Here is a 26,753-nt window from a genome sequence, read left to right on the forward strand (position 1 = left end):
TTATGGGTAACTTCACTTAAGAAACTCATGTCTCATCTCAATTGTGTTCAATTACATTGTCAATTTGAAGATTTGGTCAAGTTTGAGGTAGGAACTCAAATTCCTCCTTTTTTTTTTTCAATTGAATTGATTTTAGTTTGTTGCAAATGAATTGTTGAGTGAATTAAAGTATTCTTCCAATTTAAATCTCTCCATTTGGATGATTATATGATTCGTATGAACCAAATTTGGAAATTACAAGTATATATGAGGTTATGTTGTTCAATTCTATTTGGGATGTTGAAATGACAAATCGAGGGAGTATTGTATTGTTGAGTTCATTAGAATCAAAAGGCTATTCTTGCATTTTCATTTTATGCACTTTGAAATTTCAAGCTTTTTGAGGTCCATCAGTTAAGGGTGTTTGTCTTGGTCCCATAGACTATTTAGTCTCGTGGACGTCATTAAAATCCTTCATTCATTCATTCATCAATGGTAATTGGCCTCATGATTGGTTTTTGGTCCAAACTTGGGAATTATTGAAAAGTGGTATTCGATGATTTTGAGATGATATTCTATTATGGAATCATGATAACATATATGTGAATTTTGATAAGGGATCAATTCGGATCCGTTCTCTTGGTGTTGTGCCCAATTGAGTATGTCTTGTTTATGTATGAAAATGGCATTTTGTAATTGAGACAATTTGATGTGTTTGAGATGTCTTGCATTTAGATATGGCATGAGCTTAGTCCCAGAGTGAGTCTAGGGAGTGGCTCCCACTCGTGTCCCTCGTTTGAAAGTGGTACGCTTGGCATTCGTGTTTGGTGAGTTTTGTAATCAAGTGATAACATAACAATAGACTTGGGTTAAAATAAATAACAAGATAATTGGTTCCTTGAGCACGCCTTGAGCGCTATCACAACACCAATGGTGTTTTGGGAAGGCATGCTCGCACATGGAGCGTTGGGACTTGTGTGAAGAGGCATGCCCACTCACACAAGGATTATGTGATCATTGTTCTCGTTCACATGAGAGAATGCTTGGTTCCATATGGTTCGTCCCCAAGAGCACATACGATGAAAGGCATGCCCGCAGATGGAGCGTTGGGACTTGTGCAAAGAGACATACCCGCTCATGTAGCATAGGGATTGTGTGATCATCGTTATCGTCTATATGAGAGAATGCTTGGTTCCATATGGTGCGTCTCCATGAGCACATACAATGAAAGGCAAGCCCGCACATGGAGCGTTGGGACTTGTGTGAAGAGACATGCCCACTCATGTAGCACAAGGATTGTGTGATCGTTGTTCTCATCTATATGAGAGAATGCTTGGTTCCATATGGTGCATCCCCATGAGCACATACGATGAAAGGCATGCCCACACATGGAGCATTAGGACTTGTCGGAAGAGACACGCTTGCTCATGCAGCACAAGGATTGCACGATCGTCCTTCTCATCCATATGAGAGAATGCTTGGTTCCATATGGTGCGTCCCCATGAGCACATATGATGATACTTCCTCCACTACACTCTAGAATCTAATGCCTTGTGTAGTTTTAAAGTAGTGACCCTATGTAGATTCATGACTTGGTATCATCCTTCTTTATTGATGTTGCACTGTATTGTTCCTTTACTTGTGTCATGTATGCATCGTGTATGGCATGTGTGAGCCTATCATCCCCCTTGTATACTTTGATTGACTATTTGGAACTATCTCCACAAGCATGATGGGGTGAACTTAAGGGTTCCACGTGGTCAGGAGGCATTGCAAACCACCATTGGGGACCGATGGATTCAATTCGTGATCACCTTGGAGAGCACTTCCACCTCCCTCAACACATGTTCTTTCTCTTTCATCTATTCTTGCAAGTTGTAATTCAAATGTATATTGAAATAAGCATTGTAATCGTTGATGATATGTATATTAAACACTACAAGTGGAGATTGATGTAATTGAACATAATTGATATGGTTTATGCTAACTTCACTTAAGTATATTATGGGCCCATAACCCATAGGTCCCAAGATCAATTTCATAACTAGAAAATAAGATATCTAAATGAGTTGAAAATTTTTAGGAGTAAACATGTGGACATGTTGAACTATACAGGGGGAGAGATGACCTTTAAAATTATTATTTTTTATACCAAAATTTAAATTCAAATACCCTAGTTACTTAAACAAAAGAAAGGTTGGAACTATTTTATATAAAGTGTTTTGTGGGTGGTCATAATGCATTTATGTTTTCTTTTAAGATGCTAGTAACATTATTTTTAGTACTATCTTTACCTATTGTACTTTGCTATTGGACACGATCAACCCAATAACCTTGTACATGTGATTTATTTTATTAAAGAGGATATTCATGTAGTCCGAAATGCATGATTATTGTCTTTGAATATATGTTGAATATATAATAACGAGTGACTACTTAGTATGAGATATATACATGTCATTCAATAGGTATATGTCATGTATTGACATAGGATGACACTTTATATGAGATTATCAATTTGGGATATACTTATAAGAAATATGTGTATATATAGTAGATAAATTCATTTCATGTATATATATAGTAGATAAGTTTTGGTAGCTCCCAAGAACAACTAACTTAGATAAGGTAGATAAAGTCATTTCATCTTCCTGGTTGGCTTTAAAGGCTCTTGTATTTGGGTTAGCTAATTCCCTATCAACACCATTTTTAATAGGATTACCAGTACTTAGTGGTTCATACAGTCCTCTTAGGAGTTGGACCATCTAAACCATGGTGCGCCTGATCATATTAGCTTGAAACCAGTGCACCTCATATTAGCTTGAAACCTATGCCCCCTATTGGTAGCTGATGGGGATAAAATATCATTCATTGTACATATCAATGAGGTGTGTTTTACGTCTAGATAGTAATTTATTTTATTTTTTTAAATAAATAGCCATTGAAATTATGACGAGGACTAAAATTTGCACCGACGATGGAATCGTCAGACCAACAACATTCTTGTTGGTGCAAAGTTTCTGGCTTCCGTCGCAATTCTGACGCCAACTAAACAAACATCCGACAAGGATGATGTATGTGCGACGACACTTCCTTGTCGGACGGTCGTCGATGCATATTACTAGACCAACAACCAAACCATTCGACCAACAACATTCTCGTCGGTGCAAAGTTTTAGGCTTCCATCGAAATTCCGATGCAAACTAAACAAACATCCGACGAGGATGCTGTATGTCTGATGACTTTTTTGATCGGAAGAGTGATCATGCCCGTCGTCGGCAGAGTCCATAGTGTTGTCATAATTCCGATGTTCAAAGGCATCGTCGGAAAGTTCAACGACGAGTTTTCGATGACTTTTTTTGTCGGCAGCTCGATGAAAAGTAGTTGCAATTCCGACGATCAGCCGTTAGAAATTAGCCCCGAATGTACTAGTGACCTTCTCTAAGGGAGAATCATCGAAGAGAGAAAGACCTATTTGTGTTTATTATAAAAAGCAAGGGCATAATGAGTCATATTGTCATCAGAAGAAGTTTGATGGATATGAAAAACAAATTTCAGATTTGACTGCTCTTCTTGCAAAGAGCAATATTCCTTCTTCTTCTACTAAGACGTCTTCTTCTCATTCATTCCAAACAGATGGACAGTCCAATGGAAAGGGTCATGCATTATGTGCAACCACTAGTTCACCCTCTTCTCGATGGCTACTAGATGCAGGTGCTTCACACCATATGTCATCTTCTCAAGATATTTTCTCATCTTTTCAAGCTTCTCCTACACCACACATCTTGATGGGCAAAAACACTATTATGACAGTATGTGGGAAGGGTTCTATCGACATTGATGACGGTACTTTCAATGATGTACTTTGTGTCCCATCTTTATCTACTAACCTTCTCTCTATTTATTAGATTTCTCACAGTAGGACAAGGAAGACAGTTGAGTTTACACAAGATTCAGTGCACATTAGAGATAGTGAGACTGGAGACATTGTTACTACAGGGACAATTGATCATTTTTCCCTCTTGTACTCCTTTTCTCATTTTGGTTCATCTTTTCGATTGTCTAAGAATTCCTCTCTTTTTTCAAGAGAGCATGTTGAGGTGAAGTCAGGTCACTTGAACTTATATGTTTTTCTTGAGACCAATGTTGTGACTTCTACATCCCCTCCTCTTGTTGAGTTTGCATATGTTCAACAAGATTCCTCTTCAGCACCATCAGACATTGTAGCTCCATGCATTGGGCCCACTACTGCAGTTGTTGAAGACATATTAGAGGATGTTCATTCCCTCTCAGATGACATATTCAACACATTTGTTATCCCACCATCATTGGAGCTTTCTTTTCAGGATCGTCATGCGTTCTTCTTTGATCAACATACAGGCCTTCCAATTTTTCCTTACATACAAGCTTTTCCTCTTCTTTGTCCGTTGACTTTGTTTCCTCCACATTGGAGCCACATTGGTTTGATCATCGACACAGGGGTTCTATCATTTTGGGGGGGCTTTGGAGCCTCGATCCTCTCTCATGGGGGGTTAGTAGTACATATGTTCTTGAAAGAGTCCCTTGAGACATTGGTTTTGTACTTTTTTTCTTGTTTCTCTTTTGGAGAGGAGTTTTGTTCCCACTGAGTTTTCTCCTTTGCTCTGTTTCTGAGAAACTTGCATGTTTGTTCATGGGTACCTCATTAGGCTTTAGACCAGGACTCATCTTGCATACATCTTTGCATGTTTTTTCCTATATCTTTTCCTCTCTCCCAGTTGTGCATTCAAGGGTGGTGTTGGAATAAATAATTAATATATTAATTATTCACTTAATTATATTAATTCACTAAATAATCGATGCCTTAGTTAATAATTAATTATTGACATTTATTAGTTAGTTAATTAATTAATTATAAATTTATTTCCATGCATAATGCAAACTAGGAAAAACAAACACTGTTTAGAATTTCGATAGCTTCATGCATTAATTAGTCTATTGTTCTTTTTGTGCATACGTGACTAATTCATGCATTCTATTTTAATTCTCAGTCTATTTTGTAGACTCCACCATTTAGGGTTTTTATCTTTAGAGTTAGATTTCTTTATAAGGATGTCATATCCTTCATTGTAATTAAGCAATTTCAAAGCAATACATTCAATTATTGTTAATTGTCTTCAATTTTCTTTGTTGTTCAATTCTCTCTTATTGTGTGACAGGTATTCTATCAAAAGATAATTGGGCTTGTGAGATTCACATTTCACGAATTCTAATAAAAACCTCCCACAAGTCTACCAAGTCTATCATTAGTTGATCCTCCCATACTTTCACCTACGTCACTTCCTCTTATGTATCACTTTCAGTTACTATCAATTGTTGTTTGAATGGTTGGCCCATTATACGTTCCTACCGCCTGCCGCCATATTGATCTCCAAATTCGTATCGGCAACGACACCAAAATGTTTACTCCCTACAGTGTGAATTCTCAAATTTCCAAAAGTAAACAAAATGTAGCAAGTACATGAACACGAACAAAGAACCATTCACAAAATAATTAACAGAACATGTGGCAAAAATATATAGCTTTATTTTCCCATGTAATGAATAATACAGTAACAACAACAATCTATTCCCGAAACCATCTTCAATACATATACCCTCGACGATTGGTTAAGAATGCCAACCGCCAACTACCTATCCCTACGGGAACCAACGTTCTCATTACATTGCCATATAACAAAACATAACAAATATAATTGGCATCTACACAAGCCTACACATAATACTACACCTTTTTTTTTTTTTTTTTCCTTAAGTCTAAAATCATATAGTTGACACCTACTATCAAACTTAATGATTCAATATCTAATAATGTGATGTAATGTGCATGGCCATATTAGTCAACCTTCATTTTGTATTATTTTTAACATGTATGGTATGCAATATTCTGGTAGGGCATCATTGAACATGAGACAGCTATAATGCAATTTCTTATTATTTGTATAAACTCGCTAAACAATATTAGCATTTATTTAATTCAGTTTAGCCCATGCATTGTCACCTACAAATGAAGATCGAAATCCTCAAATGTTGTTTTTTCATTTTTGTTTTCTTTTAAATGTTCAGTATAACAACTTCACAAAAATTAACCTATGATTCCAAAAAAAATTCCTCTCCCTTTGGAGATGTTTAGATGGTACTGCCTTGATATTACATTTGGTTAAATCTAAGCTTTTAGATTAAGTCTTAAGTCTTGGAATACTGCCTACCCATGCTGCATTTCTCTGTTAAAAACAATCAATAATGTATTCATATTATTAAAACAAACACATTTTTAACTTTTAACCATCATCAAATGTTCTCTACATTCATATTGTGCTTTTCATTTCTTCTTCTTCTGAATGAAAGAAGATTTTTAATGGTGTCCATGGGACCAGGTAGTCTATGGGACTGAAACTGAGAACACAACACAATGATCTCTAGAGAACCAACCGAACAAACCCTGGAAGCAGCCCTAGAGCGACCACTAATCCTTGCTGATCAGGTTCTTCTGTTATTGCAGTTCACTAGATTTTATCTTTAGCCATGCCAATACAAAAAAAAGATCTGTACTTGCCACTCCGGGGCACTTGTTATTCATGAACGGAGTTTCACTATGGCTGATGTTGGATAATATTCAGTTGTCCTATTTAAGAAGATGGAGTCTTAATACCAACTAGATGGTGAGTCTTATTCTTGACCTTAACATGAATGCACAACCTAAAAGCAGCTCTTTCTTCTGACTGGTCAGTGGCATCCATCTATAACATAGGTTCCGAAGTGACGAGTATTAAATATTTTTTGAGTCTTGGTACATATGGCGAATTGGCATTGTGTACTCATTTGATATATATTAATTGGTGCTTGAAATTCCGTATTATGATTTTTTAAAATATTATAATTTTGTTTTGACTATCATTAAGAATTAGATGATATGATAAGCAGGAAATCATGAGTTTGTTGCACACTAACTGATGTTGAACATTTTTCCTCAGCAGAATTTTGATTTATTTATTGATAGTTTCAACTTTCAACTACCATTTCTAGACCCACCCTTATAATTTCTTACTCACCATACATCCTCATTTTCTAATATCATGATTTGTGATCTCTGTTTCTAGAGCGCCATCTTGCCATTGCCTGTTTCTAAAATCATGAATTACATACCTATTTATTTTTAAAACAAACGGGATCCTCAAAACTCCTCCAGTTTAAAAACTTTTAGTGCTTCTAGGTTCGAATCTTAAATACTACTTATATGGATTCCAGAAATATTCCAAATGAGCCAGAATTCCCACAAGCATCAACAAAATTTCGATGCTTCTACATTAACACACACAATTCAGAGATTGCAAACATTAGTTGCAGTTGATAGATATGAGACCACACGTAAGATATTTCTGAAAATCCCAACTGGATGTCAAAGTTGACTAAATATGGGAAAAAAGTTTCAGTATTGATTGGGTAGAATGAAAATTTCCAGATCAATTTTAAACTATAAACCATAAACTGCATCTTTAACAAGACAGAATTTATGTTCTTCCTAGCAAAGTGTCTTCCATCAACTTTCTGCAACCCCCTATATCTATCAGATGCCAAATTTAATTGTCATATACCCAAAAAATTAAAAAACTGCTTGGCTAGCGTATTGACTAATGTCTCATTTATTTGTCTCAAAATTACAAGACAAAGACCTTCATGTGTTGGTTATTTTGACCGTCATTTCAATAAATATAGGAATCACGAGCCTTAAGCTAGAAGCTTTGAGTCTCTTCCCCTTGAAGAGAAATGACGATCAAATACAATTACTGAAGAAAGGTTACACAAGAATCAATAAAAAACATTTGACGAATACATTTATGTTCCAGGATCCTGTTGCTTTTTTGCTTTGGTCTCAAGTGCTATTTCAACTTTATGTGACACTGAATTTGTCAGATCCGTAGAAGCTTTATCTTCTTTTTTCTGTGCAATATTCTCTTCTGACATGTTTGCAGACACTGAGTGTGCCATCTCTTGCGTGGTACTTTCTTTTTTTATTTCACTTTTCTCCTGCAACATATTCTGGTTAGATAACTGCATCTGTACAATATCACGCATAGTAGCTTCCTCTGCTTCAAGTCGTCCATCGATCACTGCATTTGCATCCTTCCGCATTGACTTAAAATATTTTTCAACATCTTTTTCCTGAACATGCACTTAATGAAAAAGAATAAGCTTTCAAAATGAGGAATTTTGTCAGTAAATAAAATTATTAAATGCATGTTAGGAATTAACACACCGTTTTTGTGAGACTGTCATTTAGTCTTTGCATATTTTCAACAACCTTACGAACTTCCGATAGAATCATTTGCTCTGGCACTTTATCAAGCATTGCCTTCTGTTCACGCGTCTGAATGCACAATTGGGGGCAATAAAAGTTTGGGGGTTACCATACCCTCATCACAAATAAAAATGTTACTAAAATGAGCAAGTGCACATATAACATCAACATTTTTGGAGAAGTCATAATTTAAATGCTTTCAAAAATTCATATAAATCATGGCTAACATATAAACCATAGCTGAGGCCAAATACCCTTATCCAGTTACAGTAACTGTAGAATTCCCTGCTACTCTGCGCCAAGATACTTAAGTCTAAAGTTAAAAGTCATCTGGTTATGTGTTGGATTGAAAAATATTGACACGATATTTTCATCTTCCCAATACTAGTTTCGGTGTTCTAATTTCTAACATAAATGGTGTTTTTCAGGTTTCTAAATTTATTATCAATTTGATCTGCATAATATTTTATAAATGTTGATTTCCCTATTATTTCCTGTGGGATCTGTATCCTAGCTAAATTTTACACTTCCTATTACAGGTCTCTATTTTATCTTTCACCACTGCCAGTATACTCTTGATTCTATCCACGTTATCTAGGTCTGCTGTATTGAAGTCAATTTTGTCTGATGGATATCTCTAGTCACTGTAAACGATGGTGAGTTCAAGTAATTTTGGCTGCCCAATTACCAGACAACATTAAAAAATATATTCTCCTTCAGAAATTTTCCTCTCAAAATAAAATAAGAAATCATACCCAGACAACTAATTAAGACTCGACAAGACCTGCAAGCATTTCAAAAATTCCTTACTCTTGAGTCAGTGCTACCAAAATTGTGATTGGCAAAAGATTCCCAAGGCTACACATCTAAAAAATGGGTAAGCACGTTAAAACAAGAATTTTTTTGACTAACTGTCAAAATGATTAAAAGGATTTTGATTTTATATGGTCACTTTTCTACTTCTCTCAAGAATTTTTAAAAAAGATTTGTAGATGAATTTGACAAGCTAAAGTTTGAGCCACAGACCAAGTTTTAAACTTTAAACCTATGCTCTCCGGGAACGTTTCTGAAATTTTGAAAAAAAGCAGACTATGTGGGAACAGGTAAGAAAGTCCCCACCCAGTCTGCTTTTTTACAAAATTTCAGAAACATCCCCAAAACATCAAAAAAGTTCAGGGTATGCCTGGGTACATTATAGGACGGCTAGCTGTCCCCTTGCGTACCTAGGCAAGCATCAATTTGAAATGGTACCAGACAGCAGTTTTAGCAAAGTTTCAATTGGACAAATATTTGTTAGCTTTTAAGAGAGTTCAAGCATTCTTTGCAAGATACACACTTGAGTGTAATGTCCTGTTGGTGCGTGTTTTATGACACACTGAACATAGAATAAAGATGCCCAAAAGACACTATCCTCTCTTGAATAAAATCACCGCGTATGCTAAGATTGCAAAGAAGATCATATGGCGATTCGAATGTTTTTACTGCGAACTAGCGACTTTAATGATGGATATAGCTCGTTTGGTGATGTATGCTGGTAATCCAAGGGGTACTTCGGGAATTTCATTTACATTGAAAACTTTCAGCTATGAAAACTCTTTATTTTTGGGATTTTCGATTTTGGATTTCAAAAAAAAGGAAAAACGAAAAGGATTCAGGAATTCTATACTATTCCTAAGAATTTAAGAGACAATAATGATTGGGTGAATCTAAACCACACTTTGGTTTGCCAACTTAAACAACTAAACAAAGTGGGTGCAATCTTCAAGGGTTGTGCTCATAATTTTCATACCATGAATAATACCATCAAAATGAACAATATTTATTCAAAAGTAGAAGTTAAACATCCACAAAATACGCTTAGGCTAACTTTGCACAATGAACAAAAATCATCTGTTCATCAAAAGTATGAGCAATGATTTCACCAACCAATACTATCAAATCTTGCATTCATTTAACAACTTTTATAAAGCAAATTCTATTCTATGTCAAAGAAAATATGAAACCATGCAACTACAAGATAACATAGAGATTCAAAGCAATGCAAATGAAATTTACAGCATTCCACGGGGACGCGTCCCCCCCTTTTTGGGCGTGTCCCCCCGTCAGAAACGTCTCGGGGACGTGACGTCCCCCGCCGTCCCGCCACTGCCACCCAAGCGCCGCCGGGACGCGGAGACGTCCCCGCGTCCCTGCGTCTCCCAGGGAGACGTGGAGATGTCTCCTTGGGAGACATCTGGGCGTCTCCCAGAGAGACATGGAGACGCCTCCACGTCTCCTTGGGAGACGTTTGGGCGCCTCCCCATCCTTCGAGAAACATGCAGACGTCTCTCCAAGGACGAGGAGACGCCCAGACGTCTCCTGTCGCCCCTCGTATATGCAATGTTTAAAATTAAAATTTAAAAAAAAAGTGACTTTTTAAGTTTTTTTAGGGTTAAGGGGTTAACTCTAATTAGACGTGGGCCGATAGAAAAATAACACCCGACGCCTTTAGAAAATAATAAAAGTAGGGGGAACCGCGCCGATAGAAGTAGGGAAAATCTAACGTCCGAGTCTGATCAGGCTCCATATAACAACACAACTTAGAAATATTGGTATTTAGATTTAGTATTTCAAATTTCTTATAGTCTCATTTGAAATGTAATTCTTACACTGTAATACTGTCATACATCTTTTCAAAACTAGTTTTTCAAGTACTATATGTATATGTATAACTATATCAGCACCACCACCCCCCCGCCGCCGTCCCCAAACTTAGGCCCTTGGTCCCCCCGTCTCGGAAACGCGTCCCCCCGTCGCCCCGTCCCCCCGTCCCCAACGCTCGTGGAACACTGGAAATTTATTATCTTAGTAGTCTTAAACAACAATTTCACCAATCTCTCGCATACAAATGAGAGAAGAGGGGTTTATATAGAGTTTTGAAAATGAACAAAGGGCCTAGATCGAACAGAGATCAACAACCGAGTTCAAAACATAGGTACCCTGAATAGGGTTTACAATAGTATCCAACAAAAGCAAATAAGAGAAAGACACATGTCACAAGGAGCTTTCTTCTAGAAGAATGCATCCTTATCCCTTTTCCATGGCAGCATATTCGACAAACCTGGACACGAGGATTAACCTCTTTGATTGTGACATGTGGCAGCATGTGTTGATTTTATACTTTCAGATTAATGTAAAACTTAGAAATCAGAATTTTGTTTCTAATTAATTTGTTTGTTGTTAAAATTTAGAATTTCTAGATCTAGGCATAGCATAGAAATGAACAAATAAGAACAAAACACAATTACCCTAGGAAAACCTCCTAAGAGGAAAAACCCAGCCAGAAAAGATCCTCAGATTTGATTATGGATTATATTCATATAATGATTGCAACACTTATCTCAAGTACTTGAAGATGTCTGCACTTAGGGCTGATAAGGTCTTCCACAAGACTGCACTTTCATAAGCATCAAGCCTTCAAGTCTGCCCCCTTTAACACTTCAAACAGCAATCATGTCCACACCCTAGGTTTGCATTATATTGTATCTGAAGTCTGCACCTTTGCTCGATTGCAACCTTTGCACCTTGACCTAGATCAGTTCGCTCTCCTTATGATGATATTTGCACCTGAAATTCGCACCTTTAATGGCAGATATAGTTCGCTAATATTGCTTCTTCAACTTTGCATTTTGGCAGATGTATATTTCGCATAAAAGGATATTAATTGTGTGTTGAATGAGGTGAATGTGTCTTTACTTATATGTGATGCAAGATCCATTTATGTCGGCCTATGATAAATTAATAACCTTTAATTTATTGTATCTCTTTAACCGAAATGCTTTATAGGGTCGGCCCTACTCATGTTAGCACGTTATCTTGCATGTAGCGTGGGGTTTTATTAAGTGTTGTGAGATATAGGGCCCAGCCCTACACGTTGAAGAAGGGGCTGGCCCCTTGGGCAGATTCCAAAGTTGCCCAAGGCAATTGGAATCCGTCATTCCCTAATTACAATCAACACTCTCTTAATTAGGGAGAAAGATAATCTTACAACCAGGTTACAAGATTAGGGCCCAGCCCTAAGTAATACATACAATGTTTAAATTGTAATCCGAACTTAGCTGTCAACTTCAAATATTCCTGAGAGAGCATCACAACAAGTAGCCACAAATAGTATCCCATAGTATCCATCTTGAACTGCCTGTGGAGGGTGAATTCAAAACTTTAACATGCACACTTGCAAGTCATGAATACATACACAATTATTCATGCACATCATAGAGTCTTTCCATGCCATCGATCACGCATATCCATCATTCATTGTCTTTACCTCAGTCTTCTACCAAAGAAGAATGTAACATCATAATCTTCCATCTTGTGCCCAAGCATAGAGTGGAGTTACATAATCATTGTTCTCCATAAACATAAAATGAAAACATAGTCCTGCATCTTGCACACAAGCATAGAATGGAATCTAATAAACATAATCCTCCATCTTGCACACAAGCAAGGAATGGAATAAACATAATCAGAATATTGTAGTCTTCCATCTTGCACACAAGCATAGAATGGAACTACGTAACATAGTCTTCCAGCTCGCACACAAGTATAGACCGGATCCACCTTACATTGCCCGCAGAGGGTGGAGAGAATCTTTTCTACCATCTTACATTGCCCGCAGAGGATGGTAACAATTACTCTTCTCCCTGAGAAGATTACACTACCACCTTACAGTGCCCGTAGAGGGTGGTTGATACAACACAATGTATCACTGAGGTTGAGACTCCCTTTCAACCAAGGCGGTGTTCTCCACAGCTCCAAGTCTATCTTTTGAAGTACTTAAGCTTCAAGAGACTTGGTGAGAACATCTGCAACACAGGATTGTCCTGCCATAAAATACTGAATTGTCAGGTATCTCTATACAACCCTGATAATAAATCAAAACAGCATAACAAGAATTTTGAGAAACCACACTACTTCTCTTGATGCAACACTTGCAACAATGTATTTAGTTTCAGCAATACTCAATGCAACTGAGGACTGTCCCTGTAGGTCCAAGAGATCGCAATAGGTGAATGCTTGAAGTGTTTTCCTTGTCCGTAACACTTCTTGACCAATTTGAACCTAAGCAGCTTCAGCCCATAATCAATTGTGTCTTGCAAATATCAAAATATGCTTAGCTTTGATTAGCTGAAGCACTCACCAATCAACCTGCCTCTATTCAAATGAATCTACAGGATCATAGTTGGCTGCAGACATACTCGACTTCTTTAAGTTAGTTTCCATATAAGTTTACAATCCATAAATGTAACATAACAATAGAAAACTTGACTTAGAATAATTTCATTAGATCCTTGCCACACTTCTAACCTAGAAGTAATGCATTTTAGGTTTAGATCTTCCATCTCAATTCTGAGCTAATTCTTTCTTATATTAAATCATGAGGCTATCTTTATCAATCAGAGTTAGATCATCCACATAAGAAATCAGAATTAGCATTTTAAATACTTTAAGGAACAGGTTAGAATCTTTACAAAACCCTAGGCTTATCAAGTACTCTTTCATACCAAGAGTTTTATTGAAGATAATAGGGCTCCCTCTTAATCCTCAATATCAGACTGATAGCCAAGCATCATAGATCATAAGTATTCATAAACAAGGATGAGAAATGCCAACTTCACCTTTTATGAATTGGACCCATGGCTCAATTATGATCAGGACATATCCTCAACCTTCTTCTAATTGAGTGTGAAGATCCTTATGCCTTATTTCAAAGCTCCCTCTGAAGCCACATCAATCCAAGCTTATGGATTTCTGATGTCAGTATGGCCTTGGCCTTCGACATACATCACCTACTATATGAGGTTATATAAAAATGACCTTGGGTGAGGATCACAACATTCATGATAAGTTAGATGTATCCCTTTCACAATATAACCAATGATACATAGAATGCTGAGACAATACTTATGTGACACAAATTAAAAAGAGCCAGCCTGTAACACACAACCTTGAAAACTAGTTCCTATTTTTGAAAGGCGTCCTTGATGGAAAAGAAGGTGGATGCCTTAGTCAAATTTTGCCTAAGGATCAGTCTTGTGAAAGTGAAGAAATTCTCTTCATGTTCATGTTCATTTCATTTTCTCGAATTGCTTTTTTGATAGCAACCTCTCCAAGGTAAGCCAGTATCCTTCCATCAAGTGCCAAAATCTGCCATGTCTTGAATTCTAGATAGCAATGAAGAAGTTTGCCCATATGCTAATATCAATTCTTCCATGAATGTGACAACTTCTTTATTGATGTTTTCCATCCATTCCTTAGTTTCTTTAGCTGTCACCTTCATCTTTTCAAAGTCTTCAACTGTTTCCTGTGGAAGAGCCAAAGGCGGGGGAACCGTTGCATTTCCTTGAGCAATAGGATTGATCAAGTGTTGGAGATAATTTCTCAATTGCTCATTGTCCTTCTTTTCTACTTCTCTCTTCAATCTTTCCTTGATTGTCTTTGAAGTCAACATGACCAAGGTTGGGATCACCAACCCTCTTCCACTTTGAAGTGATTTTAGATTCTAGTTGTGCTCCCTTGCTGGAGAGCTTCATTTGCACTATCCTAGAAAGTCCTCCTTGAGTGGTCATCTATTGCTTGAAAAATACAAAGAAATTAAGTTAAACTTTTCTTTCAGCATGTGAATTTTGTCTGATGAGATTTTTATTCCTGATTTCAAACTTCGTTGTCTCAACTTTTTGTTAATTTTTGTAACATCGGTCGTGCTATTTCATGATTCCAATGTATTAATTTGATTACATGTTAACATATATACTAATAGATTAACTATTAGTATATACGTTAACAAATGATGAATAAAACAAAATTAAATTATTGCATTTAATCAACGGTTACACCGTTACATGTTATCGGGTTGTAAGCAATTCTTAACAAATCGCACTCCTTCCAATCGGGTAAGTAAATAATGCTAGTTAACGTGCTGTGGTGAGAGGTATGCAGGGAAGAGACGTGTCTTCCCACATGGGAAGACATATCTCTTCACTATGTAACCCCTCATCCACTTATATAACATGCATACATTGAGGAGGATGAACACACCGAAATCGATAAGTGTGGTGCATCCTTCCAATCACACTATAGCAGATAAAATACAACTTTCAGGTCATATCTCCATCTCTCCTATTTTCTTGATCACAGAATTTTGAAAGAACTTAACATGGTATCAAAGCGAAGTTAAGGTCATATTAAAATTTTGTAATGATCTCATAGACTTTCACATGGCTCTTACTAGATCACATTCCTATAATCCTATTGGCAACCAGAGTTAGGTTTGAAGATCGATTAGATGGAGCATCAAATTTTGTATCTTGGAAATTCAAGATCATGCTTGTTTTGAAAGAAAATAAAATTGACTCCCATGTCAAAAGTGAAATTCTTGAACCCTCTGATGATACAGAGAAAATTCGGTGGAACAAGGACAATGAGAAGGCTCTTAAGATAATTGTAGATTCAGTGAGAGACCACATTGTGCCAGTTATTTCTAAATATGAGACGGCCTTTCAGATGTTCAAAGTACTAGCTGACATTTATGAAATCAACAACACTAGCAGGGCTCTCACCCTAAAGAATCAACTACACCATATAAAGATGAATAAAGGAGAAACAGTTACATCCTATTTCTTGAGGATCACTGAGCTTAAGGATCAACTATCCACTATTGGACATCTAGTAGACAACAAAGAACTTGTTATGATGGCCCTAAATGGACTTCCTACCTCATGGGAATTGTTCATTCAAGGAATCAGTGCTCGTTCTAAATTTCCTAAGTTTGATAGATTGAAAACCGATTGCATTCAAGAGGAATCTCGGCTTGTCACAAGAGGAATAAAACAAAACAATGGTAATGAAGACATTCAGGTTCTAAATTCTAATTCCCACAAGAAAAGAAAGAAGAACTTTAAGAGAAAGAGGGACAACAGTTCAAATGGAAAGAGGTCTTCAAAGAAGAAGAGAGACATTTCTGAAGTACAATGTTTCAGATGTGACCAATATGGGCACTATGCAATAAAGTGCCCAGACAGGATCACGCAACAAGCTTCAATGGCAGAAATTAAAAAAGTGAGTGATTCCGAGAAGCTAGTCTTCTACTCAGCCCTCTCTAGTCAAGTCACCTCCAGTTCTAACACATGGGTGATTGACAGTGGAGCATCTCAACACATCACTGGATTTCATGAGCACCTAGATACACTTGTGGAAAATTCAAATGAAGAAGTGACAATTGGTGATGACTCAAATTATCCAGTTATGGGAATAGGAACCTGCAATATCAACCTAAAGTCAGGCATATCCCTACAGCTGACTGGAGTTCTATTTGTACCTGGTATAAAGAGAAACCTTGTCTCAGTTTCTGCACTTGAAGATAATTGTTACAGATTAACCTTTATGGAAGGAAAGGTACTTGCTTGGCCGAAGAACTCCACCATCAAGAAAGCCCACACCATTGGAGTAAGACAAGGGAGCCTCTACAGACTTTGCACCACTCCACCTCTAGCCTTGATTCATGAGACTCCAGATTCAAATGAACTTTGGCACAAAAGATTAGGGCACCTTCATTTCCATGCCCTACCTAAGATAGAGAAGATGGTGATTGGCTTACCCAAGCTAAGTCAAAATTCTGAAGGAGCCTACAAAGGGTGTCTTGGGAAAGAATACTAAAGGGTCTTTTAATTCTAGCAACAGTAAATCCAAAAATGTATTAGAATTAGTTCATATGGATTTATGTGGACCCATGTCTATACCCTCCTTAGGGGGATTTTTATATTATGTAATATTTGTAGATGATTATTCTAGGAAGACCTGGATATATTTTCTGAGGTACAAAGAGTCTAAAGAAATCCTTTCTAAATTTAAGGAATTCAAAGCTCTTGTAGAAAATATGACAGGTAAGAAAATCATAACCTTAAGAACAGACAATGGGGGGGAATACACTTCTTATATGTTTAAAGATTATTGTATAAATGTTGGGATTAAGAGGGAGTTAACTGTACCTTATAACCCACAACAAAATGGGGTAGCTGAAAGAAAGAATAGGACTATAGTAGAAGCTGCTAGGGCTATGTTGTTTGAACAAAATATAGAAACCTCATTTTGGGCTGAAGCATCTAGGACAGTTGTGTACATTCAAAATAGATGTCCTCATTCTCTTCGTGATAATAAAACCCCTGAAGAAGCCTTTACTGGTAACAAACCTAACATAAGTCATCTCCGGATCTTTGGGTGTCCAGTCTATATTCATGTCCCCAAAGAAAAGAGGTCAAAGTTAGAACCTTTTGGAAAGAAAGGAGTATTTGTTGGGTACAGCGAAACCTCTAAAGCTTACAAAGTATACATACCCGATCAAAGACAAATTGAACTAAGCAAAAATGTCATCTTTGAGGAAGACATAGCATTCAGGAGGTCCAAAAGCTCTAATGAATTAGAACACCAAGATCTTCCTACAAGCTTGGATGAGGATTCCACCACTGAGATTCAGAGGGAGACCCCTCAAAACGTTGAGCATGACGTTCAAGGCTTACCTTTAGAAGAACATTATCCCGAAACTAGGAAGAGACCACTTTGGGCTAAAAAGATGCTTCAAGAAGCTGGAAATTATGCTGCTCCAAAGGGGACCTTCAGAGAAAGTAAGAGACCTAACCTATTTTCCAATTATACTGCCTTGATGAATGAGATCATTGATGTGGACCCTTCCTATGTTGGAGATGCGCTCAACCATCAAGTTTGGAAAAATGCTATGTCAGAAGAGTATCAGTCAATTCTGAAAAATAATGTCTAGGATATTGTGCCTAGGCCTAAAGGCAAATTTGTGGTATCTTCTAAATGGCTCTTCAAAATCAAACATGCAGCAGATGGCAGCATTGAGAAGCACAAAGCAAGGTTTGTTGCCAGAGGTTTCTCATAGAAAGAAGGTATTGACTATGAAGAGATATTTGCTCCTGTTGCCAGATACACTTTTGTCCGAGCAGTTTTGGCTATTGCAGCATCTAAAGGATGGAAAGTCCATCAAATGGATGTCAAGACTGCTTTTTTGAATGGTAAGATTGAAGAAGAAGTTTATTTGAAGCAACCTGAAGGTTTTGTGATTCATAAGGCTGAATCACATGTCTGTAGATTAAAGAAAGCTCGATATGGGTTGAAATAGGCCCCCAAAGCATGGTATGAAAGAATTGGTCGCTCTCTCGGAATTAGGGTTTTCCAAGAATGAAGCAGATCCAAAACTCTACTACAAGGTAATCAATGGTGAATTATTAATTCTTATTCTTTATGTTGATGATCTAATAATCACAGGAGAGGATAATAGTATTTCTCGGTGTAAGAAAGAATTAGCCTTTGAGTTTGATATGAAAGATTTAGGAATTCTTCACTACTTCCTTGGATTGGAAGTTTGGCAGCAGGCAGATGGTATAATCCTTAATCAAGGAAAACACACCATTGATATACTCAAGAGATTTAGAATGATGGATTGTAGATCCATGACCACACCTATGGAGACAAATCTACACAAGCTAAAGGAAGCAACTGCAGAATCAGAGTTTGCAGATCCTACACTCTACAGACATATTATTGGATCTCTGATGTATTTGGTAAACACAAGACCTGATATATGTTATGCTGTTAATGCACTAAGTCAGTTCATGTGTGAACCTGGGGAAATACATCTTGTTGCTACAAAGCATATTTTGAGATATCTTCGAGGAACTATTGGTTTTGGTTTGAAATATAAACATGTAGAACTTGGCCTACATGGATTCACTGATTCTGATTGGGCTGGAAGCTTAGTTGACAAGAAAAGTACATCAGGATGTTGATTCAGTTTAGGATCAGGAATGATCTCATGGATATGTAGAAAACAGTCTTCAGTTGCTCAGAGTTCTACAGAAGTTGAATACATTGTAGCCTCCATGGGAGCAAGAGAAGTTGTATGGCTCCAGAAATTGCTTGTAGGACTGTTTGGTCAGCCCTTAAATCCTACTGTCATCAATGTGTGGTGCATCCTTCAAATCACACTATAGCAGATAAAATACAACTTTCGGGTCATATCTCCATCTCTCCTATTTTCTTGATCACAGAATTTTGAAAGAACTTAACACTTTTCACCTCCAGCCTGTCATAAATTTGAAATTGTATGAAGAAATCAGACTACAAATGAAAGAATTTGTTCAACACTAGTAAAAATTTGTGAAAATCAGCCTTGGAAACAGAAAATTGATGAAAAAAAATCAGTCCACAACTCGAACTTTGGACTGAGAATCATACTTTAGTTTCGAAAATTGGTGGAAAATCTGCTTCTATTTCTGAAAGAAGATGAAATCCTTCAAGAAATTGATCAATTCTTTCACAAAACTCAGAAATTCACTTGTTGCTCTTCAAATGCCCTCTTTCCTCAGTAAATTTGAGAATTTTGATGAAATCTCCCAAATTGCTTTAAGGAATCGCCTTTACCTTTGTATTCAAGTGTAGAAATTGGCTTGAAATCCACCTAGAAGTTGCCTTGTACTTGCAATTTATTTCAAAATTTGCCCTTAAGTTTAGGAAAAATTGTTTCCTAAGCTTCAACTTTCAGTCTTGAGAAGTAAATTGTAGGAAAATGAAATGTCGATGCTCATGCTTATAAAGAAGGTGAACTTCTTGTGTTTTCTCCTAGGAGTTTCTCTTATTGGCGAACTTCATCTTGATTTGAATTTTTTCCAATCCATCAACAACCAAATTTTTGAATTTTATTGAATTTTATTTTCTCCAAGGCATCAATACATAGCCAATATTCTGAATTTTTCTCCCCAAGGTATCAACAGTTAACCAATTTTCTGAAATTTTCTCCCCAAGGTATCAACACTTAACCAATTTTCTGAATTTTTCCCCCCAAGATTTCAACACTTGACCAATTTTCTTATCCTCTCCTTGGGCGGACTTGCTACTTGGACAAGGAATTTCCATCACGTTGGACGGACTTCATGTGTGCCCAAGAAACTTTCTAGCCTTTCCTCAGTGGAGTTCATGTGTTGCCAAGAAACTTTACACAAGGCTTGGGCGGAGTTTGCCTTGGTTCAAGACATTTTTCAGAAGAGATGTGTAGAGTTTGCCTTGGCTCCAGACGTTTTCTTCATGTGGAAGGCAGATTTTGCCTTGTCTCAAGACATTTTCTTTCCTTGATGGGCAGAGTTTGCCTTGCCTCAAGACATTTTCTTCATGTGTAAGATGGATTTTGTCTCGTCTCAAGACAATTTCTTTCCTTGATGGGCAGAGTTTGCGTTGGCTCAAGACGTTTTCTTCATGTGGAAGGCGGATTTTGCCTTGTCTCAAGACATTTTCTTTCCTTGATAGGCGGAGTATGCCTTAGCTCATAACGTTTTCTTCATGTGATAAGTAGACTTTGCCATGTCTCAAGACATTTTCTACAAGTGATAAGTGGACTTTTCCATGTCTCAAGACATTTTGTACAGGTGATAAGAGGAATAGATGGGCAGAGTTTGCCTTGGCTAAGGACGTTTTTTCATGTGGAAGGCAGATTTTGCCTTGTCTCGAGACATTTTCTTTCCTTGATGGGCGGAGTTTGTCATGCTTCAAGACATTTTATCTTTGCCATGAACACTTAGTAAAATTTCTTGCTCATCACCATGTTTATCTGGAACCTTCTGGTTCAATGCCTTGTCTGGAGAATTTTCTTGATTTTTCATCTTGGAGATACAAACTTTTCATTTCAAAAACAGGAACCTCATTGCCATGACCTGAATGACCTAATCCTAGGTCAACTTTCAAAAAAACTGAAAAAGCAAAAGCAAAAAAACAAGCGAAAAAGTTGTTTCCCTGATTGGTCTTGTTGAAACATGATAGCTTCGTTAAGATAAATGATTGAATGAGAGATAAATCAAGTCTCTCATTCAATCATCTATCTCATCGATGAATAATGATAGACTTCATTTATATATATCCTTTGTAATCTTCATTCAGATTTCTTGTAATTGCAAATACATTTCATGATCGGTCTGCATATACCAATATGTATTTTCTCGAATGATCGAGCACATGATCATATTGATATACTTCTGCTTAATTACCATTCACGATCATGAAGAGATCGTATTATACTTGATCAAGTTATCGTGTATAATAACCATGCAACAATGTCAATACTCCTAACATCCCGATTGGTATCGGGCTGGATAACAAAAGGTATTTAAGCACCGATTAGTATCAGGCATTATCTGTATTAAACTGATTGGTATTTGTTATGCGCTAACACTGATTCATATCGGTATGATCATATTTGTTATCAAGAGGCACGATCAAGTGTTACCTTGATCGGCCATGTCTAAAAGACACGTCCGATCAAGTTAACACTTGATCAAACAATATCATCATATATATGCCAATCGATGGATGAGTGATAAGACAACGAAATTTATTGATGTTCTATCACAGCCACCTACACAAAAGAAAGTATAATCAGCAATATTCATTGAAGCAATATATATACAATTAGAATTTAAAGACAAATAAATATACCTTTGACCATTTGAACATAGATTTGAATACATTTACATGGTATCAGAGCCAGGTTAGATCGAACCTGAGGCATTCAAATTTGTAAAGTTCAAACCAAAGTATATAACATCACATTTTTTCTCCATGGCCAGTGCTGTTAGATTTGAAGATAGACTCGATGGAGGAAATAACTTTGTCTCATGGAAATTCAGAATTATGTTGGTACTTAAAGAGAACAAAGTACAGTCATTTGTAAATGAGAAAACTGAAGAACCACAGAATGATCCTGAGAAGACTGCATGGATAGATGGAAACAATAAGGCAATGAAGATAATTGTGGATGGGGTAATAGACCATATTGTACCCCTTCTAACGAAATATGACACTGCATATCAGACGTTCAAATCTTTTGAGAGTACTTATGAAATAAGTAACTCTAGCAGAACTTTAGCATTGAAAAGGCAGATCAACCACATCAGTATGAACAAGGGTGAATCCATCAATGCCTACTTTATGAGAATCTCAACCTTAGGGGATCAACTCTCCACTCTTGGGTATGTGATTGAAAGCAGGGAATTAACCCTAATTGCTCTAGATGGTTTACCAAGCACCTGGGAAACCTCTGTACAAGGAATCAGTGCCAGATCTAAATTCTCGAAGTTTGATCGATTAAGAGTAGACTGTCTCCAAGAGGAATCCAGGCAAGCCAAGAAAGGGCTCAACCACAAATCTATAGATGAAGACCTTCAAGTGTTAATGCTAGCACTCACAAGAAGGGTAAAAAGAAGCAATTTAAGAAAAGGAAAAGTCATCAGAGCAAGAACACCTCCAAGAAAGATCTCTCCCACATTCAGTGTTTCAGATGCGACCAATTTGGACACTGTAGCTAAATGCCCTGAAAGGTCCAAACAACAAGCTACATTTGCCAAAATAGGAAAGACTAGAGGAGAGAATGATTTTGAGAAATATGTGTTTTATTCAACACTCTCTAACCAAGTATCAAATAAAACAAACTCATGGGTGATTGACAGTGGCTCATCTAGACATATTATTGGGTTCAAAGAAGTGTTGGCTTCCATGGTGGAAGAAACTGATGAAGAGGTAACAATTGGGGATGATTATGCACATCTAGTCAGAGGATTGGAACCTACACCATAAAATTGAAGTCAGGCCTATCTTTGCAGCTCACAGGAGTACCATACATCCCAGGCATCAAGAGGAACCTGGTCTCCATTTCAGCACTTGAGGATAATGGGTATAGAGTGACCTTCATGGATAACAAAGTGTTGGCTTGGCAAAGAATTCATCCATCAAGAAAGCCAAGACTATAGGTTAGAGGCAAGGTTACTTGTACGAGCTATGTACAAAACTTAATCTAGCCCTAATCCATGAAGTTGCCGATGCAAATGAAATTTGGCATAGAAAATTAGGTCACCTGAAGTTTCGTGCCTTATCATCTATGAAGAATCTTGTCACAGGTTTACCTAAGTTGAAATAGTATCATTCAGGTGCATGCAAGGGATGTGCCCTAGGTAAAAATACTAAGGGCTCTTTTCAAAATAGTACTAGAAAAACTAGCAATGTTTTAGAATTAGTCCACTCCAATTTATGTGGACCTATGTCTGTACCCTCTTTAGGAGGATTTTTGTATTATGTAATATTTGTTGATGACTACTCCAGGAAGACTTGGATCTACTTCTTGAAATGTAAAGAATCAGAAGAGATCCTTAGAAGGTTTAAAGAATTTAAATCCCTCAGTGAAAACTCCTCAGGAAAGAAAATTAAGACCTTAAGAACTGAAAATGGGAGGGAATATACTTGAGATCTATTCAGGGATTTTTGTAAAAATGTTGGGATTAAGAGGGAGTTCACTGTTCCTTACAACCCTCAACAAAATGGGGTAGCTGAAAGGAAGAATAGGACAATTGTAGAAGTAGCCAAAGTCATGCTCCTTGATCAAAATCTTGATACATCTTTGGGCAGAGGCCTCAAACACTGTCGTGTATATACAAAATAGATGCCCTCATTCCCACATTGAAGACAAAACTGCTGAGGAAGTCTTCACTGGATCAAAGCCAAATGTCAGTCATTTCAGGATATTTGGGTGCCCTGTCTATATCCATGTACCTAAGGAGAAAAGAACAAAATTAGAGCCCTCAGGGAAAAGAGGAATTTTTGTTGAGTATAGTGAAACTTCCAAGGCCTACAGAATCTATGTACCTAGTCAAAAACAAATTGAACTTAGTAGGGATGTGATCTTTGAGGAAGACTTAGCCTTCAAAAGAGCCAGAAATTCCATAGAACTTGAAATTCAAGTTTCTACTCCTAACCTAGAAGAGGATCCTAATCCTAAGTTTCAGAGGGAGAATCTTGAGGAGATTGAGGATGAAGCCCAAAACTCACCTAAAGAAAATCCCCAAAAAAGACTACTCTGGGCCACCCAAACAGTAGAAGAGGCTCAGAAATATGCAGCTCCCTCCGAAACCTTCAGAGAAAGTAAAAGGCCTAACAGATTTACTAATTATGTTGCCCATATAAATGATCTCTCCAAATCCGAACCTACTAATATATCAGATGCACTTAAACATCAAGTATGGAATGGTGCCATGTCAAAGGAATATCAGTCCATTGTGAAAAATGATGTTTGGCAGATTGTTTCAAGGCCAACAGGAAAATCTGTGGTTTCATCCAAATGGCTCTTCAAAATCAAGCATGTTGCAAACAGCAGCATTGAAAAACACAAAGCCAGATTTGTAGCAAGAGGGTTCTCACAAAAGGAAGGGATTGATTATGAAGAAACCTTTGCACCTGTTGTGAGATATACCTCAATCAGAGCAATCTTAGCCATTGCAGTAGCAAAAGGATGGAAAGTACATCAGATGGATGTAAAGACAGCATTCTTGAATGGAAAAATTGAGGAAGAGGTCTACCTAGAGCAACCTGAAGGATTTGAGATACATAATGTAGAGTCTCATGTGTGCAAACTCAAGAAAGCCCTATATGGACTTAAACAGGCTCCCAGGGCCTGGTATGAGAGAATTGATAGTTATCTCACAGGATTGGGCTTCTCAAAAAATGATGCGGACCCAAATCTCTATTTTAAGCAAAACAAAGGTGATATGTTAATATTGATCTTATATGTTGATGATTTATTAATCACAGGAGAAGATCATCTCATAGGTCAATGTAAGAAAGACCTTGCTAAAGAATTTGATATGAAGGACTTGGGTCTTCTTCATTATTTCCTTGGATTGGAAGTCTAGCAGAATTCTGATAGCATTGTACTAAATCAAGGTAAATATACCTTGGAGCTATTGAAGAGATTTGGGATGTTAAACTACAGACCTATGACATCTCCTATGGAAACAAACCTTCATTAACTTATGGAACCAACAGATCCTACTCTCTACAAGCAGATGATTGGATCCTTGATGTACTTGGTAAACACAAGGCCAGATATCTGTTATGTAGTAAATGCTTTGAGTCAGTTTATGTGTGAGCCGAAGGAGATATACCCGGTAGCAGTAAAAGACATCATGAGATACCTTCAAGGTACTCTCAATCTTGGTCTCAAGTATGAGAAAGTTAATTTGGACCTTCATAGATTCACAGATTCAGATTGGGCAGGAAGTATAACTGACAAAAAAAGCACCTCCATATGCTGCTTCAGTTTGGGTTCAGCTATGATATCTTGGATTAGTAGAAAACAGTCGACAGTAGCACAAAGTTCCACTGAGGCCGAATACATCGCAGCTTCCATGGCTGCTCGAGATGCAGTATGGCTCAGGAAGTTGCTTGTGGGATTATTCGGTGAACCAATGAAACCTACTATTATTCATTGTGACAACAGAGTTGTATAAAACTCTCAGTGAATCCTGTATTTCATGATAGATCCAAACATATAGAGATTCCTTATCATTATGTACGAGACATGGTGGACAGGAATGTGATACAGTTGGAATATATTAGTACAGGAGATCAAATAGAAGACATACTTACCAAACCACTTTCCAGGGCAAAAGTTGAGCACTTTAGGAAAGGTCTTGGTATGATTGAATTATAATTTGCTTTGTAATCTGTACTTATATATATTTAATGTGTAAACTTCTTTGTCGTGTTATGACTTTTATGGCCTCCACCCATTGTGTACATTTCTAAGAGGTGACAATCTCCTAGATAATGGACACTTGTATGAGACATTATAAGGTGACGATCTTATAATGGTCAAACAGGATGTCATGTCTGATGATGTCTTGTATATCATGGATGTGCCATGATATGTTGTGGTAAGACATTATGAGATGTTAGTGCACATACCACAACTTGGATATAATGAGAATCAAATTATTCTCTTGCATTTATATCCTTGGTATCGTGTGCTATGCGATACTGATATCACATGTTAGGTGATATCTATGTCACATACTTAGGTAATATGATTCCTCATATCACGTGTTAGGTGATACTTCATGTCACGTGCTTAGGTGATGTGATTCTTTGTATTACGAGATTATGAGATTATGGTCATCATGAGAAATGTGATGCTATATACTAAATATGTTGTCATTCATTTATCTTCCCTAGCTAAGAGGGAGTGTTGAAACATGATAGCTTCGTTAAGATGAATGATTGAATGAGAGATAAATGAAGTCTCTTATTCAATTATCTATCTCATCGATGAATAATGATAGACTTTATTTATATATATCCTTCGTAATCTTCATTCAGATTTCTTGTAATTGCAAATACATTTCATGATTGGTTTGCATATACCGATATGTATTTTCTCGAATGATCGAGCACATGATCATATTGATATACTTCTACTTAACTACCATTCACGATCATGAAGAGATCTTATTAGACTTGATTGGGTTATCGTGTATGATAACCATGCAACAATGTCAATACTCCTAAC

General features: G+C 37.0%; 1 protein-coding gene across 5 annotated transcripts in view; it reads right to left on the reverse strand.

Moving 5' to 3' along the window:
* Nucleotides 1-7,392: 7,392 nt before the first annotated feature.
* LOC131045820 (uncharacterized) overlaps nt 7,393-26,753 on the reverse strand; it is a 147,855-nt gene continuing 128,494 nt past the window's right edge. For all 5 annotated transcript variants that reach the window (XM_057979480.2, XM_057979476.2, XM_057979478.2 and 2 more), the window contains 2 exons: nt 8,276-8,386; nt 7,393-8,181 (listed from right to left, as the gene is read on the reverse strand). In XM_057979480.2, coding sequence (XP_057835463.2) covers nt 7,855-8,181; nt 8,276-8,386 — 438 coding nt within the window. In that variant the 3' untranslated portion in view covers nt 7,393-7,854. The remainder of the gene's footprint in view (nt 8,182-8,275; nt 8,387-26,753) is intronic.

Source organism: Cryptomeria japonica, chromosome 5, assembly GCF_030272615.1.
Source record: "Cryptomeria japonica chromosome 5, Sugi_1.0, whole genome shotgun sequence".
Taxonomy (NCBI): domain Eukaryota; kingdom Viridiplantae; phylum Streptophyta; class Pinopsida; order Cupressales; family Cupressaceae; genus Cryptomeria; species Cryptomeria japonica.